Source organism: Neodiprion virginianus, chromosome 3 (assembly GCF_021901495.1).
Source record: "Neodiprion virginianus isolate iyNeoVirg1 chromosome 3, iyNeoVirg1.1, whole genome shotgun sequence".
In the NCBI taxonomy this organism is placed as follows: Eukaryota; Metazoa; Arthropoda; class Insecta; order Hymenoptera; family Diprionidae; genus Neodiprion; species Neodiprion virginianus.
Genome location: NC_060879.1, coordinates 33,223,790 through 33,240,892, shown reverse-complemented (window position 1 = coordinate 33,240,892; position 17,103 = coordinate 33,223,790). Strand labels below are relative to the sequence as shown.

The window sequence follows — 17,103 nt, the reverse complement described above, 5'->3', positions numbered from 1 at the left end:
TTGAGCGACTGTTCAATACTTTGGCCTACTCGGTCTGATCATACCGTGTTGTTACTACTGCGGTATATTTCCTGTAATAAACTCTTACCGCAACGGAAGTGCCAGACCGCGCAACTTTAATCATTGCGAAAAAATGACTAGCTAAAGATCTACGTTAGCGCAAGAAATTAATGACCAGTTATATGGCAGTAATAAAAGTATGGTTATTGCTCTAGGCGTGGGAAAATGCATCTTGCGGAAAACAAGCTTTTATCGCATCGAGTGATACCGTCTCAACATTAACTGCATGTTTCACAGGCCCTGCATATAATATAAAAATTCATTCGTCTTGTTAGAAGTGTTAGATATCAACCCCTGAAGAATATCTCATGTTTTCATCTAAATTATTCGCGAGGGAGGGAAACTCTTTTCAGTTGCGATTCAATGAACACAAGTATATGACGTGTCCGTAATACGTATGGAAGACATATACATATCCCGTGAAAAATAAGCTTGGTAACGACTTGCGTGCTGCAAAGTATAATATGCAAGAACCTTCACGTTTGTAAACCTATATTTCTTGGTTCTCTATTGGTCGATCGATTGATCGCTTAAAATTGCCTCTGTTGACGAACTTAGATTAATCCTTGTCAAACGAACGATTAACTTATTTGGCAGATGATCTACCGCTCCGATATATGTTATCTATATGTATACCAGTTACTTCTGGGTTTGACCGCTACATGGATGTACTATATATTCAGTCTTACTTATGCCACCTGATACGTTCAAGGACTGTTCTCTCAAATTTGAAATCGCAACGAGGTGTTCTATTAACCTTATCAAGGAACTTCCTAGATTCAACGATGATGACGTTTAAAGCCTATAATCCTTTGAAATCGCAAGTGGATATTCAGTCGATTAATAAATATTTAAAAGATTTGAGGGTGAGAGAAAAAGCATGCACCAAAAACGTAGAAACCAGTAACGTTTATGGAATTGCCCTAATTTTAGTGTCAGTAAAGTCGATGTTATGTGGTTGGTAGCATACTGAAACAGCTGGACGCAAACGTCGGGTAAAACTTTGTCCAGAACGATTTTTTCTTCATTTTTCCGGATATTTCACCCTTGCCTTTTCCTGTACTCTGGAATGGATAGATTTTAAGGAGAAAAAAGTGAACTTCGTGTCTCTGTTTACGAGCGGTCAAGAAAAGCTACCATAGCAGTGCCTTAGCTACCCGAAATTACAGGCACTGCCACTTTTTATACCTTTTGTAAATGGAGGCATAAAATCCAGTATTCCTTTCTAGAAATCGATCATTTGTTCGTCGAGTGGCACGGCGCTAATAAACGGGGCTGTCAGGCGAAATCGGTTCATTGAAATGCAGCCACCATTGCAGATATTTTACGTTTTAAAGAAGTTTGATCGAATGTAATCAGATGAAAACACTGTAACTGCTGTACTTGGACGATCGTTAAATGAAATTCACGCTCTAATTGAAACGTTCGACTACACTTCCACGGTTATTTACTGACCACAAAACAAAAGATACGATAAATTACCGATTTTACATGAAAACATCAGGGACATCAGGTATAACGATCAAAACAACAGTAAACTTGTTTGTTTGTGGAAAACGATATTCTGGTACGTATTTTTCTGCAACTAATAGCAGGTGACGGAAGTGTTATTGGCAGTCCTGTTCACGTCTCTGGAATTGAAATTGACTCGTCACTGGTGGTTTGTTGGATCATCAACTGTGCAGCGTATGCCTTGAATAACACTGATGATTTCTTATCGCATAGGTTGGTCAAATTTGAACTTCAGACATCGCGTGTGAAGCATGTACGAGTTCCGAGTCGGTATAAAACAAAAACAACTGTAGCCCATTAATCATGATGCTGTAGCAATCCGCGCAACATCGAAAAATGATGGTGTTTACTCACCGTTTCTTTGGCCGTGATATCTGTCACACTCACGGTAGATGTCTGGTTTTCACTTTCCATCCGACACACTATGGGTGATATGAAGTATTCATTGTAATGGCTTCTGAAAATATGTGCATGTGTCTACCGCAAAGGGTATAATAGGTACGTCTGTGTACTGACACTCAAATTTCCCTGCATTTTTATGTGCCATTTTTACATTAGTTGTATGTCCCGCACAGCCGTCGCAGTGTTCAGCATAAGATGAATTATTCACGTTCGAAACACTCTGCAAAGGGCAGATCTCGTAACATTTGCTTCACGTCGTTGGTACGTAATATACCATCGATGCAAACATGCTCGGTTCACGGAAAGAATGAAAAGAGTAGACTTTACTCAAAACTGCAGGAAGAAAGTGCCACATCAAGGTTTTTGGTAATTAAAAGCCATGATAACTGCAATTTTGACTACAAATGTAGCAGATTTTAGACGGCACACATTAGTTGTCACTGGTTTTAAAGTGAATTTTGCATTTTACCAAGGAATATGTGAGGACCAAAACTTAATTCGTCCCTCTTTTCCTACAGTTTTAAGTAAAATCTGCTCTGTTATTCTCTTCGTGTGTGTATTACAATTTTGAGAGGCATGACATCGCTATCGTTCTACTCTCTCAATCTCGTAATAATAATACATTAAAATTATACCGCATATACATTGCCATTAGCTAATGTTCAAGAATCGAGGTATGTATAACAGTTCAGACATTATTTTATAAAAGTATTTTTATATAAATAAAGCATCCATACACTTACACATTCGTAATAAAATTTAACCGTAGTTTGATAGTATATGAAAGATGTAAAAACTAATTGTATAACAAATAATTTTAAACAGCTGTCAGCAAGTGAAATGATGTCGGATAGACGCAGGGATCATTTATGTTGCCCGCATCACGCATGATACTAAATCCCAGAGAATAGGTATAATTTTCGAATAGGTACGGAAAAGTTACGTCTTTTCTTCAGTTCTTCTATTCAATTGTCATCGAGTTGAAACTGCAGCAACGAGACCAGTCCCTCCGCGATAATGATAGATCTAGTATTCAATGGTGATGGTCTTAGTCTTGAGATATTCATTGAGAGCTTCCTGTCCGAGGTCCTTGCCAAACCCGGACTGTTTGAAGCCGCCGAAGGGCGCAGCGACGTCAGTCTTGTTGTAGGTATTAACGAAGACTGTGCCGGCGTCGATCTTTTCGGCGAACCTGAGCGCCCTGCTGATGTCCTTGGTCAAAACCCCGGAAGCGAGACCGTACTCGGTGCTGTTCGCTCTCTTGATCATGTCGTCCATGTCTTTCGCGTGGAATTTGGAAATGACCATGATGGGTCCGAAGGACTCCTCCTTGGCGATGAACATGTGGTCCTCGACGTTGCTGAATATCGTTGGCTGGAAATACCAGCCAGGAGTGTCGAGACGTTTTCCACCGTACTCGAGCTTGGCACCATCTTCGACACCCTTTTGGACGAATTCGATAAGTTTGTCCATGTGCGCCTTGTGATTTTGGGGCCCGTGAGAGGTCCGCCTGTTCAGCGGATCTCCGATCACGATTTTCTTCGCCTCCTCGACGACCCGACGAACGAACTCGTCGTGGATCGTCGCTTCGACGAAAATCCTTCCAGCCGCTATGCAGTTCTCTCCTTTGTTAAAGAACACGCTGTTCATTCCGGTTCTTACCGCGTGCTGAATGTCCGCGTCATCGAATATGACCAAGGGACTCTTGCCGCCCAACTCGAGGGACACCTTCTTCAGGTTGCTCTCGGCGCAGGACCTCATGATCACCTGTCCGATCTCGGTTGATCCGGTGAATCCCAGCTTCCTGACGAGTGGGTGAGTGGCGATCGCGGTTCCGGTGATGGAACCTGATCCCGGAACGATGTTGATCACTCCGGGCGGAATACCGGCCAAAGCTGACAACTCGGCGAACTTCAGAGCGGTGAGAGGAGACACTTGGGCCGGTTTCATCACCACCGTGTTACCGGCGGCCAGACAGGCCGCCATCTTCCAAGACAGCATCATCAGGGGATAGTTCCATGGTGTCACAAGACCGCAAACACCGATCGGCTCTTTTCTCGTTATCGTCAGATTACGGTTAGGCCGCGCGTGCGAAATCGGTATCGTCGATCCATGAATCTTGTCGCACCAACCGGCGAAGTATCGCCAAGTGTCTATGGACATTCCGACGTGCGTTTTGAGCGCCAGAGTGTAAACCGCGCCTGAATCTATGCTCTCGATCGTCGCCAATTCCTCTTTGTGCTGCTCCATCAAGTCCGCCAATCTGAAATTAAATACAGCACTTTTTACTCAACCCGAACATGACTTGACTTCGTTTGCGTTACACCCATTGAAGCAGAAAACTAAATCGCTCGAAATTCTCCAAGAGGATAATGTTGAAAAAAACACCGAATCAAGCATAGAACAATGTAAACATCGCTGATTTACTTGAAGAGTAGCGTAGCTCGTTCCCTGGCGCTGATCTTGCCCCATTCACCATCGTCGAAGGCAGCTTTAGCGGCCTTAACGGCTCTGTCCACGTCGTTGGCGGACGAACTCTCTACGGTGCAGATAACGGTCTCGTCGTGCGGGTTTACGGTGTTCAGAGGTTTGCCTTCACCGTTGACGAATTCCCCGTTTATAAAGAGTTGTCTCGGGAACTTGACGTCCATGTTGTTAACGTGTAAGGTGACAGCGTCGTACTTGATTTCCTTCGAAGCGGAGGCACCTCGGCCAGCCAAGGCGACAACGACGGCGAAATCTTGAAAAGTAGGCGCCATGAACACGTCCGTGTTTTGCAGAGTAACGCCAAAGTTGTCTTTGATCTCTTCGACGAGCCTGACGACGTCCATGCTCCCGGCACCGGACGCAAAGAAGTCGGTACTGTCTTCGACGTCGATGTTCAGTATGCTTCGCCACATGGCCCGTATCGCCTCCGTGTTCTTCATCTCCTCCTCCGTGAATTCGATCGACTGAACCTCGTCCGCTGCCTTTCCAAACTTACTCGCAGGCAACATTTTTGTCCCGATCTTCAACCGTTCGATATTCACGAGCTTTCCGTCCGCCGCCTTCACCAGGAGACCAGCCCCGTGGACGATACCTTCTTGCCCGCCAACATCCACCACGTCACCTTCGGGCTTGGATGCTGTCCATATGGAGGAGCCGAACAAACGAACTTCTTCGCCGTTGATCAATGTCCAGGCACCTGGAGTACTGTCCAAGGCTCTGATAAAGTTGTGCACACCCTCGGCCGACTTTTTCCAGTCCACCTATCGACACGACATGATATTGTAGGATGTAAGTTGGGCTTAGAGTCGTAACGAGGCTATATGGTACAACTGCGACACGGAATCGGAACCTCACCTGTTGCAATTCCTTCTTGTTAAGCATCGGGTCGTACGTGGCACCTTTTTCAGTTTGCTTGATTTTCGGCGCGATTCCTTTGGCAACGAGATTCACCGCCTCGCCCATCGCGGTGACACCTTCCGGGTAGAGGAATCTGTTGTATATAGTGTCGAGGGTGTCATCTGGCTCTAATCGGCAAGAACGCTGAAGTAAAATTGGCCCCGTGTCTAGGCCATCGTCAGCCCAGAAGATCGAGAATCCAGCTTCTTTGTCACCTTCGATGAGTGTCCTGGAATACCGGAAAAGCTCACATCTTCACCAGTTCATCCCTTACCTCATACATTCCGTATAACTGTAGAATTTCTGATCGCAATCATTTTTCTATTCATATAAACCATTCAAACGGACACTACAAAATGCGTGGTAAGAAAAATCCTGCATACAAGCTTATTTTTTACTAAACAAAATCCCAATGCGATGACGATTGTAATCGCAGATGTAGGAGCAATTTAGAATAATAGGATAAAAAAATTATTACTACGAAACGTTTCTGCGAGTTCATGTACCATAAATGACGCGATACACAACTAAATAATAATTAAACAATTCGTAAACATTCAACGATATCGACTGCGAGGTTAACGTCAAAGCTTTTTAATCGATTGCACAACGCCTGTAAAGATTGCATGCGTAAAAATGAACAAGGTCTTATGCCTTCCGTCTTACGCTTTCTAGCCCAACGGATTTTATATCGGACAAATACCTATGTGAGTACTTGTTTACGCTCCTGACATATTTTCATATCTTTATTGTGTAAAGTTAACTCAATTGTCAAAAATTAAGAATAAAAAAATTGTACAACATTCGTTCGGAATTGACCGCCCCGCTATCAAATGTTACAAAATCGTCTGGCTTTCAAGAGATTAGCAGATACAGCAAAACGAATGAAAAGTAAACGGAATTATGGCATACCATCGCGCTTGAATAGCTACTTACATAATAATCAAATTTAATAACAACAAGATAAGAAGTAGATAAAGTATATGATGACGGTAAGTAAAAAAGTCAACCGAGTCACAAAGCTGTGTTGTGAAGTGACACAACGCGACTTGTTACGATTTTTGAACTCTTGATATGATTTTCAAGAACAAATAACGATAACTAGCCTCGTGTGTTTAAATTTTAGAAAAAACGTAAAGAATTAGGTAACCTTGAAGTTGACCGATAATATTGTATCGCAGGTTCGGGAAAACATTTTTATATATTGTTACGTAATGATTAATGTGAATGACGAATGAGTGCGGAAGCATTCGGAAAATTTTCCATTTAGTATGACTTATAAAAAGCTGTGAATTCTCCTTACACAATATCTACGATCATTGTACGTGGTCGCTTGCATTTTTTATGTCGGAGCATTGTGTCAAAATTAGCTAGAGCAGTACCACAATGCTCATGAAAGCTCTGGGCCAACTTTGTGAAGAATGTACTGCAAATATTGTATACACGATACGAGAAGCATGCCATTGAAGATAAACGGCGATCACTGGATCAGCACATGATCCAAGCGAAAACCGGCTACTGTGATCTTACTGAAAAAGGAAAGATGTAGTGCAACAGCTGTTTAAATTGTGGTGACGTGTCTGCGTGGGCGATTTCGATACCTCTTTCAAGATGCGACATTTTTTTAACCGTTTCCTATGCACGAAGTTTAACAACATACAATCCTGAGAGTCTGTTTCTCTTAGCCTACATGTTGGCATAATTCCACGTAAAACCGGTTAGAACCACTTCGACGTCGCCGCACTCGTGCTACGGGTCGGGATCGAGCAATGAACGAGGAAATGCGAATGCACCCGTAATTTTCTACCGCGATTATATTCACGGTTTACCTTTTACAAATGCTGGTTCCCGGGATTCTAACCGACTGCATACCTTTCACTTCTGCAGTGACCACGACCAGACTACCGATATCTGACTATCTGATACGAACCGAGCTTTCGCCAGACGCAAAAATGGTCACTCCATTGGGATGTTTGTTAGATAAATGGACCATAAAAGTCAAAAATTGGATACAAAGGTTGCGAATAAAGACACCGCATGGTGGGTGAAATACTCGGCCGACGATTTGGGTAAAAAAAAAAATACCTACCAGCTGATAGCGCTCGCTCCGCGATGACGAGGTAATATAGATGGGTGGTAGCAGATACTCTGGTAGCGTGGATGGTTTATAACTTCCATGGGTATGAATTGACTGCAGAATGGCAGAACGTTAAGGTCGATGTCGAGCCCTTTGTAGATGTCCAGCACCTCGGGAAGGGTGACGCCCTTGCTTCGCCATGCTTTGATCTTGAAGACGGGAGTGTTGTCAGCCTTTGCAATTGCGGCTGAAAAAAGGGAATCGAACGATGACCGACTTTCGTCAATGTCATGACGGAGCGGTGAACATTTGCAGCTGATTCAACAGAGACGATGGAAGCTCGTTTCTTCGTCGTGTCTTAAAATGCACTCGAAATTTATGCACGGTAATCGTCAGGCGGTGGCGTTATCGCTGTTTTTCGTGCAGTTAAATGGCAGTTTAATATCATGGAGCCATTTGAATATTCAAGCGTTCGTGAGAGTGATGAATTAAACGCTGATTCACTTGAGTCGAATAAACGAACCACGATTACGAAGTAGGGTCAACCACGTTTCACGACTGCATTCTAATTACGTAAAACGTACATAGACTTTTACGATTCAAATGGCGACTCAATGAAATATGCTTTGTTTTTCTCCAGCTCGATGATCCCGAACACTATTGCAGTAATCATAGATACAGTTCGAACAGGCGCGAGTTCACTCACCTAACGGATCCTCGCGATTTCCCTTGTCAGGTATCGTAAACACGCCGCTGATGTGATGCCCATCTTGTCGGAGGAGTTTGTAGACGTCGGCAGCAAAATTACTCTGGCCAATGATCGCTATTTTCAACTGCGCCATTACCGCCTATATCAATTTATTATTACAGTTATTTTTTGAAAAGAAAACAAGTTCTACCTACCAACTTGCCGGTAAATGAATGCCAATGAGACTATAAAATAGTGACAATAACTAATACGAAAATACGTTTTCAAGAAGGATGAAAATTTCATTCAAAAAAACAGAAAACGATGGGTTCGTTGTCACATGATATCCAGGAATTGTGCAGTATAGAGGAATCGTTCAGAAGAAGGAGACCTGAATGAAGGTAAAGTAGCAATATTGAGTCGGAAATAAACGACGTCATGGTGTATGAACAAGTGAAAATATTGAAAATTTTTAATTAGAATTAAAAAATAGCTGATACTCTAATCCTTCATAAAATGCATCCACGTAGAATTGATAAATAATATGTAAAAGTGAAATTCCATAAATATGAAGATACTGCAATCGCCAAAGCTGCACATTTGTGTATACTGGAAAAGAATTGAATCAATACCGTCTGTGTGTGCTTAGAAAACCGTCTGGCGTGATGAGAAAGTAAAAATAAGAAAAAGATGAGGAAAGTCAATCGTACAACCAAAGGCGTGTAAATACCGCAAAGTTAAAAATATGAAGCAATGGCATGAAAATACCGGTTAGCGCTGGATAAACGTCAACGTATTCACAGTGCTTGCTATTAGTCGGCAGCTATTTACGCAAGTATTATGTGTTTGAGACAGCCACAGTTACATTCGATTAACAGGAGCGTTTTTCGCTGATTGATTTTTTCAAGTTCTATTTATTTTAACTAAACTATGTTAATTATATGCAGTTTTCTTAACTCATCACATAACCGTTGCGCACGACCGATATAGTCTAATAGAAAGCACTGGTAATCGGTCAATATGTCAATACATACCCAATTAAAATAAAGAAGAAGCAACCAAAAACAACACTAGGACCCTAGAAAGACTGTAAAGAAATAGACAAAACTATTAGTAATTACGTCAAATTATAGAAGAAAATACCGTTAATGCAAATTTTGTAATCTAATTTATCACTTCAAGTACGGACGATAAAACAACAACGAAATATAAAGAGGTGCATAATTTATCACTGCAGTGCAGAAGAAATAAAAAAAAAATAAAAAAGAACATCACGAAAGTGCTGCTAAGCAAATCATAGTGTACAGTAATTATAATTGTTACTCCCAACTCCCAATCGAACGTTAGGTAAATAAGTTCACTTAATTTATCTTCACTGACTCTGTATGTATATATACATACGTCGAACTTAAACTAGACTATTTCGACTTATCGTTTCGTAAATATTGGAAAACTTGTACCATTACATATTGTACCCAGACGACAAAAAGTGTTTACACCGTGTTCACTTAACTGCCAAAACCAAATAAGCGTTTTGCTAGAGAATTAGGTTACCAGTGTAAATACAGATTATTATCCGGTCGTATACCAAAGTAAACCTGATACCGCAAAGCAAATTAATCAAATTGCCTGTTTCGAAGCAATAAGAGAACCATTTTGACCTGTGAAGAGTATTGCAGTACGCAATATATATGCATCAGATGCCGGAACCGAAATATTGAGTATCTAATTACGAATTTCGTTAATTACCGCTAATTTAAAAACTCCATTGCAAATCTACGCAAGAGAAAAACAATTTCCGATCAATTGTTACACCGTTTATAAAATTATCCGTATTAGAATTTACATAGTCCAGAGTCTGGTACGAATTCGTGTAATCACTTACAGCAGCAGCAGTAGCGAACGTACGCCTCGTTGAGTAAAATATTCTTGTGCCCAGCATCAGGTCTATAACACAAACAGTTTAAATCCCCTCGACGTCGTTCCCTCGAAACAATTTTAATTTGCCGTACAAATTGACGCGACCGATTGCGAGTGTGGCCGGCGTTCCCTCTGTCGAACTTTAGCTACGCGTAAGGTTGACTGAACTACAACTGTGCAACGACCGCGGCTTATATAACCATCTACTATCTAGAGGCCAAGACCTTGGTCCCCCATATCCCCGCTACTTTCTCACGAGTAGGTGATGCCAATTTATTCGCGATCGTAGTTCGAATTCGCTAATTTTCTCCCCATTGTGTCTGCTGTAGTGGAGAGCTAATCGCCAAAGTTGTGTTCAGGTGACTGTCAAGTGTAATGATCGTGAACCGCGGATGCAGTGATTGTCGAAAATAACCGAAAGTATTTGCGAAAATTGACACCCTTTCAGATACAGAATGATCAGATGATTCGATAATTCTGCAAGAGCACTAGAACCGTTATAAAAATAAATACATGAATTGATTTTGTTTTAACCCAGTCGCTTTTTTGTACACTACAGTGTACGATCTTGATTTTCGTTTTTTGCGATGTTTTCGAGATATACTGCAAATTAAATATTGTTAAGCATATGAAGTAGGGGTAAAATTTTAGGACAAATCAATTGCCGCTATTTATTTTGTACAATTATTCTCACATTGCAAGAAAATCACAAATTTTGAGTAATAATTCTGATTTTGAAACATGTCCAAAACATCTAAAAATTATTCAAAAAGTTGTTTTTTTTCTCAAATAAATGCATTTTGAGGCAACAGTTTCATTTTAAAATGAACGCCGTCAACAGTTTTGAGCGTATCAACTCCTCTATTTATTTATAAAATTCTACTTCATAAAATCTCTAAACGCTTATCAGGATTCCTTTTTCGCGTTAACTCTGCACCGTGTAATCATCTTCTCAATTAATGGAAGTGGTTCAACGATATCTCGAGTGTTTGAGTGCCCAGCTCCACGTGCCACATTTCAATTTGACAACGAGAACGTCACTCGCGATTCGTCAGAAAATGTGCCGCTAGTCCGCAACTACTCAAATCAGCGGTCTCTGCCAATATTAACTCTCGACGATAATGATAAGTATCGACAACACACATTCAGGCTTACCCCTGTTTATCCTGTATATATCCTGTAAAATAAAACCTCCCAGCAGAAACGAATGCCTCTTAATCACTACACGCTACTTAAGGCACTGATGGGAGTCTTGGTTGTAACGAAAAAGGACGCCGTTTTACGGACATGCACGGTGAAAACCACGCGCAGCCTTTTCCGCGCATTTCATGGATCGATACGGACTCAAGGAGCAGAATCTGCAGGGTGCGAAGGTACCCTAAGGATTCAATCCTGAAGGGGTTCACGATTACCACCGTGACGAAAATTCAAGAACTTCCGGTAATCTATGGCAAATAAAAAAGTTAAGAATATACTTCAACCACTCCATCGTTAACTGTTTATAACTTGTGATTACAGAATTGGAACATGACAGTGCGAAAACGACTATGTTTGCGTCATTGAGTAGGTCCCTTTAAATTTTTAATCATTTGGGTAATCTACTCGTAGACAGCTTATCGCAAAAATTATATAATTATATTGTAATATTCCATTCAGTATTCTCGATTTTAAATGTCAAATCGCAGTGACGAGAAATACGTGCAAAAAATGTTCGCATTTTTCGAGTTATCTGACCTTCCTTGTCTCTTTCTCTCTGAATGCTGGATATATTAATTCGTGGCATTTGATTTGATTTTCACACGATGATGAAACCGTGCTCAGTAATATAACTATCTGATATTAAATTGTGAACAAAATAAACAAAATTAAATGAAGTACGAATTGCTATTTTCATTACAAAAGAAAAACAATTTTTCGGCTTGTCTACCAAACGGTTTATTAATATGTATATATTCAAATTTAATTAAGTCAAACTTACGATAGCAAAAATAGAACTACGGCATTTAGTTTCGTCGCCAATTTATAATTTATTGATTAGTTAACAAGCAATTTGAGTTTATTATGAGGTCGTCTAACTATTGCGAGTCGAGAAAACATGTAGAACATCTAGTTATTGACACAAGATGAAGCTGGTGAGATCCAGTTCGTGTTGAATGGTTATCGGTATCAGAGCTCAGAGAGCATTGATAAGGTGTTTATCATTCAACGTATTCCGGTTAAACCAGTTTCAATATTTCCAACAAAATGCAATCGCTGGGACCCCAACCGATCACTAGAACTGGGTGAAATCTTGTGCAATAACGGTGAAGGTGGAGAGGCGGAGGGCGGGGGGGGGGGGGGGGGCAGTTATGAACACGAGTTAAATTAAAGATAGTCCGATAGTCGTTAATGAGAGCGAAAAAAAGAACCTTGGAATAATCCCTAAGTGAACTAGATCTGCGGAACGACGCAAATTCAGTAGCGACGGGCTTGCGAACGTCGCAATGCAAATTTCCAAAAGGATATTGACCGATGGAAAGTGTGTGGACCTTAGGTAAACTACGTTCAAGCTTTTGTAAATTCTTTAAAGTGTCTGCAAACATATTGATTGAATTTCTAGATGACTATGAAACTCTTGTATATACTTTCATAGTTACTTTCAAAGTTAACATAATATCGTTAAGGTTTTACGATATGATTGGTCGTTCAACTTGTCAAATTTAATGAATTTTCTTAGGACGCCTTTAGTTAAAATAGACTCGAACCAAAGCAACAGCAACGGGGTGTTAAAATTCGACAAGATTTTTAGTTACTCCACGACCAGTGAGGAAGCCAGTCAGCAGGTCAATTGATTACAGCCGGTGAAAATTCTTTTGAAAAAAAATAAATAAAAAATGAATCGTGCGTACAACGTACCTAGACGAAGTCAACTCACAGTTTCTCAAGAATTTGCGCCGATAACTTTAATCAGCCGAGCGATCGGTAGTTTTCCGCTTCAAATCAAAAACGTTTCGGGTGTTCAGGTACTCCTCCTCCAAACTAACATACATTTGCAATTTGAATCACATATCGTTGAGGTAGCATTCCGATTGATACAACATGCGTCCCAGATCACTACGAGGCTTCAACTTACAGGTGTTCGTACCGTCGGGTTGTTCGATGATCTACTCGATCGTTTTACTCGGATTAACTTTCGTTAACATGATATACGTACCTCAGATGACATTGACTGTGGGTCAGTTTATGAACCACGGTAAGAACAGCACTCAGAGCAACACGTTCCTGAACAAAGAACTGCGATTGGTGGATCCGCCTCTATTTATCAGGTTAATGAATACCATGGTGATGAATCTGATGGGAATATCGAGCCGGATAAATGCTCTCTTTTACTTAAGACGTCACTTGCCGACGGCGTTTGCTGCGTTGAATGCGATCGACGGTTTTCTGGATCCGGAGCTGAAGCAGCGTCGAAGGAACGTTCGCACAATTTGGGCAATTTTCGCAGCTAGTATTCTCGTTGGAATACCGAGCCAGATTTACTCGGCGATATTTGTTTACGTGGGAGATTCTTGTGTCATTGGAATCTACGTATTTATGAACAATCTGAACAACTTCACTGCTGTTCTGGCGGAAGCTCAATTTTTGGCATTGTGCCACCTGCTTAAATCAAGATTCGAGAGTATAAATCGCAGATTTTTCGAACTTTCTACGCACTTGAATCTTCCACCAAACGATAATTCCCACGGAAATATGGCCGGGAGGATTATCTTGACGCGGGCAAAGGTTCCCTCGAAGATAAAATGCGTGACCGATTTAGAAAGGGAATTTATTGCGAACAAGGAACCTCGTTTCAAACCCGAAGAGAACTTGCCGCTTGACGTACCGACTTATAACACCATTGAAACCTTGCGATTAGGGCATCAACGCCTGTGCGACGTTCTCGACCAAGCTAATCACATGTTTCAGGTAAGCGTGTGTGTCGGCCTCTCCTAATTTCCATCCACGCAAATGCGTTAACTCACTTTATGAAACCTTTCTTCAGATGCAGCTCTTCTTCTCACTCAGTGGTTGCTTTCTCAATCTGCTGTTTAACATGTACTCGTTCTTCTCTGGTGGCGCCTGGCTTCGACGGGATAACTTGACTCCCACCGGCTCGAACGCTGCCGCAAATGAAGCGTTGAATAATCCGCTTATTAACTTGTCGTGGGGGCTTTATTACTTGATTAGATTCACGTCTATGACTGCCATGGCATCGAAGACTACCAAAGCCGCCAAACGCACGCTTGTTCACATCTTGAACGTCAGGAGATGCGGAATAGATTTTGCTACGAAAGAGGAGGTGGGTTATGAGAGAATATTACTAATTATACGGTATATTGGTGAAGGGCATCATAAATTGAGAATTCAAGAGAAGTGTTCAAGAAGATATTTTTTGACAAAAAATTATGGGTTCGTTACTGAAGCATTGATTTTTGAGTTAATTTACAGAACTCATAGGCACAATTATTATATCAAGTTTGTATAGCAAACCGTCACACGATGAGCATACGGTTTTAACTGCATTTGAGATAAACTTTTTACGCGTGAGGGTAAATATAGTTCCACGCACATGCAGGGACGTATAATATAATGAGAGAACGTGAAGATCTTGCATCATTTATCAGCCACATTGCATAGATCTATGGCTTGACTGTAATCTGACAATGATTTACATCATGTGACTGTTTGTCGGTAAATAAAATTATTATCTCTGAGATTGTGCTTAAAATTGACTAATACTTGTGTTGAACATTAACAATAATCCGTAGACTGGGCACGAGGGTAAATTGAAACCCAAGAACATTAACATATGATGACTTTAAATGTCACCTTTGTGAAAATTAGTTTCAAATTTTCAGTTATTGATGCACACGTTCCCCTAAATGTATGTGTGAGAATTCCGATACTAGTACAAATGATGAATACCGCTTCATTTTTTAGCTAAGCTTCTTCTACGATCACGTCGTAGGAAGAAAAGTTGAATTTTCTGCAGCAGGTTTCTTCAATTTGGATATTAAACTAATATCTTCGGCAAGTGATCATTTTATCCAACGATGATAAGTTACGTTAGGTCTTTCTGTTAAAAAGCAATATCACAGGGCCCGAGTGTAGGCAACTAAGGTTACTTCTTGTGATGGAGTTTCATTCACGGAGCATGCTTTTACTCGGTGGTTTAATCGCAGCAGAAACAGCCTAAAACTAAACTACGCTTGTTAAACTAAACTACGGTTGTTCAACTAAATTGGCAACCAAAATTGAAAACTAATTTTCGTTCATGCATCGTACAATTTGTGATATAAGGCGTAAATAGTCGTTGTAGGTTCAGTTCATTTTCGAGAAAAAAGAAATAATTTTTATCAACGATATACGAAGAATTACAGCTTGTCGTGAATTCTCAATTTTGCATTCATGACAGATAAATTTTCATTACTGTATTTTACGGTATATGTTGAATGACGGAGGCTGGCTTTTTCCTTATAAATCCATACAAATTTCTGTAAAACGTAATGTAAGCACCTTTTGTAGCACGAACTATATTTATTTACTTGAAAGCAACAAGTAAATTCTGATGAACTGACGAAGCGCGAAATCGAACGACGGTAAATTTGATTTAATACCGGCATTGGTTAAAAACTTCACTCATTGGCAGTTTTAAAAAACTACATCCCGGACAAGTCACTTGAGGACATTATTATCGACTGATGATGATTTTCAACCAGCGCAGTGTAACACAAGTTGTCCACACACAGGCGAACCAACTCTAGTGCGCATTCAATTTTCCCATCCTTATGACGGGTTTCAATTTCGAACGCAATTAAGAACGTTATTGTGAAAGTTTCTAATATCTTTTCCACATTTTAGGTTATAGCTACAACATCTACTTATCTTGTAATCATGGTACAGTTCCAGTAATCTTATAACGTCGCCTAACATCAGCTTATCTAACATCAATCAGCTCAGAATGGAAACCACAAAATGTTGGCAAAAACATCAATCAATCAATCAGGAGTTCATCAATCGTCGTTATGAATATCTACACAGAGGCGATTCTCAACTCACAGGGAATATAAAGTAATTGAATTAGGCCAAGATGTCATTAGTCTTAAACATGAAGGACAAAGGTCGAACCAATGAATTATCTATGCTTTGGTTTTACTCCTAACAGATGCTGACGATGTTCCAAATGAAGATGCAGAGCTGCTGTTAATAGGCGAAAGTTGGCTCATTTACCCCTATCGACTAATTTACCGTTCAAGTGCAAGATCCAATTCAGTAGTTTCTCCGACGCCTGCTTCATGCAACTTACGTTACGTTCAAGTGATACAAGAACTATACGTTTAGGCGTTCAAGGAAATCAAGTTTCGACTATACATGTCGATCGTAAACTGAATTCACCAAGTATTACATCTTTTATTAAATTTTACTCAATAGTAAGTTGTAACATATAAGTTTTTGGAGATAGAAAATATTACTGAGTAAAGTGTAATATGATTGACATTGAATTGATTTAATCTATTACGTAGAAAAAAAAGAGTTATAAATTATTAATCACGTAAAACTTCTACGCCTATAACAGCTGTGCATTTCCAACACAACCTCGGACTAGTTACGTACCTATCATACAAAACTTGGTATTTTTAAACGTTTTGAGCAAAATGACTGTCCGTTTGAAACCACTTCTAGCCAGACAACTTCGATCAATGAGAATCTCATTAGCGCCATGTGAAAAAAACGCAAACATGATTGAAAGCGTAATTGTAGGCTCTTTCGATGCTAATTGAGTGTCAACGAGGCGTCATTCGGTATCAGAGCACTGACAAGAAGTACCGAAACAACGAGGATTTCAAGAGTAAATCAAGACAGAAATTGAGCGGTTTTTATATGCTAACCGGTTATCGCATGCCCGTATTGACAATTATCATGCACTAGATTGCTCTCCGCCTCTCCCCTTTGAGTTTTACGATGTCAGCTAGTCTCGATTCGACAAGACGGCACACTTACGATTAAAAGATACAGACAAAAACACAAAGAATCTTCATAT

The 17,103-nt window shown here is 40.4% G+C and overlaps 2 protein-coding genes and 1 long non-coding RNA gene across 6 annotated transcripts; 2 read left to right on the top strand and 1 right to left on the bottom strand.

Moving 5' to 3' along the window:
- Window positions 1-2,669: 2,669 nt before the first annotated feature.
- LOC124299946 (cytosolic 10-formyltetrahydrofolate dehydrogenase) lies at window positions 2,670-11,313 on the bottom strand. 3 transcript variants are annotated; one of them, XM_046753425.1, is made up of 7 exons: window positions 11,199-11,313; window positions 10,009-10,070; window positions 8,142-8,283; window positions 7,448-7,682; window positions 5,317-5,587; window positions 4,402-5,222; window positions 2,670-4,237 (listed from the first exon to the last, which is right to left on the bottom strand). In XM_046753425.1, exons 2-7 carry the CDS (start codon window positions 10,063-10,065, stop codon window positions 3,001-3,003), a joined length of 2,763 nt encoding a protein of 920 aa, XP_046609381.1. In that variant the 5' UTR covers window positions 10,066-10,070; window positions 11,199-11,313; the 3' UTR covers window positions 2,670-3,000. The 3 variants fall into 3 exon arrangements, with proteins under 3 accessions (XP_046609381.1, XP_046609382.1, XP_046609380.1); XM_046753426.1 differs by lacking the exon at window positions 11,199-11,313 and adding an exon at window positions 9,158-9,210 and having other exon boundaries at window positions 10,009-10,261; XM_046753424.1 differs by lacking the exon at window positions 11,199-11,313 and having other exon boundaries at window positions 10,009-10,266.
- A 36-nt stretch (window positions 11,314-11,349) lies between these two features.
- LOC124299950 (uncharacterized) lies at window positions 11,350-11,920 on the top strand. Its single transcript, XR_006907120.1, has 2 exons — window positions 11,350-11,483; window positions 11,562-11,920. It is a non-coding gene; the product is annotated as an uncharacterized LOC124299950 (long non-coding RNA).
- A 1,022-nt stretch (window positions 11,921-12,942) lies between these two features.
- On the top strand, window positions 12,943-16,503 carry LOC124299949 (uncharacterized). 2 transcript variants are annotated; one of them, XM_046753433.1, is made up of 4 exons: window positions 12,943-13,988; window positions 14,065-14,361; window positions 15,924-16,133; window positions 16,228-16,503. In XM_046753433.1, the coding sequence occupies exons 1-3, from the start codon at window positions 13,122-13,124 to the stop codon at window positions 15,972-15,974; spliced, it is 1,215 nt and encodes a 404-aa protein (XP_046609389.1). In that variant the 5' UTR covers window positions 12,943-13,121; the 3' UTR covers window positions 15,975-16,133; window positions 16,228-16,503. The 2 variants fall into 2 exon arrangements, with proteins under 2 accessions (XP_046609389.1, XP_046609388.1); XM_046753432.1 differs by lacking the exons at window positions 15,924-16,133; window positions 16,228-16,503 and adding an exon at window positions 15,003-15,201.
- Window positions 16,504-17,103: the final 600 nt, after the last annotated feature.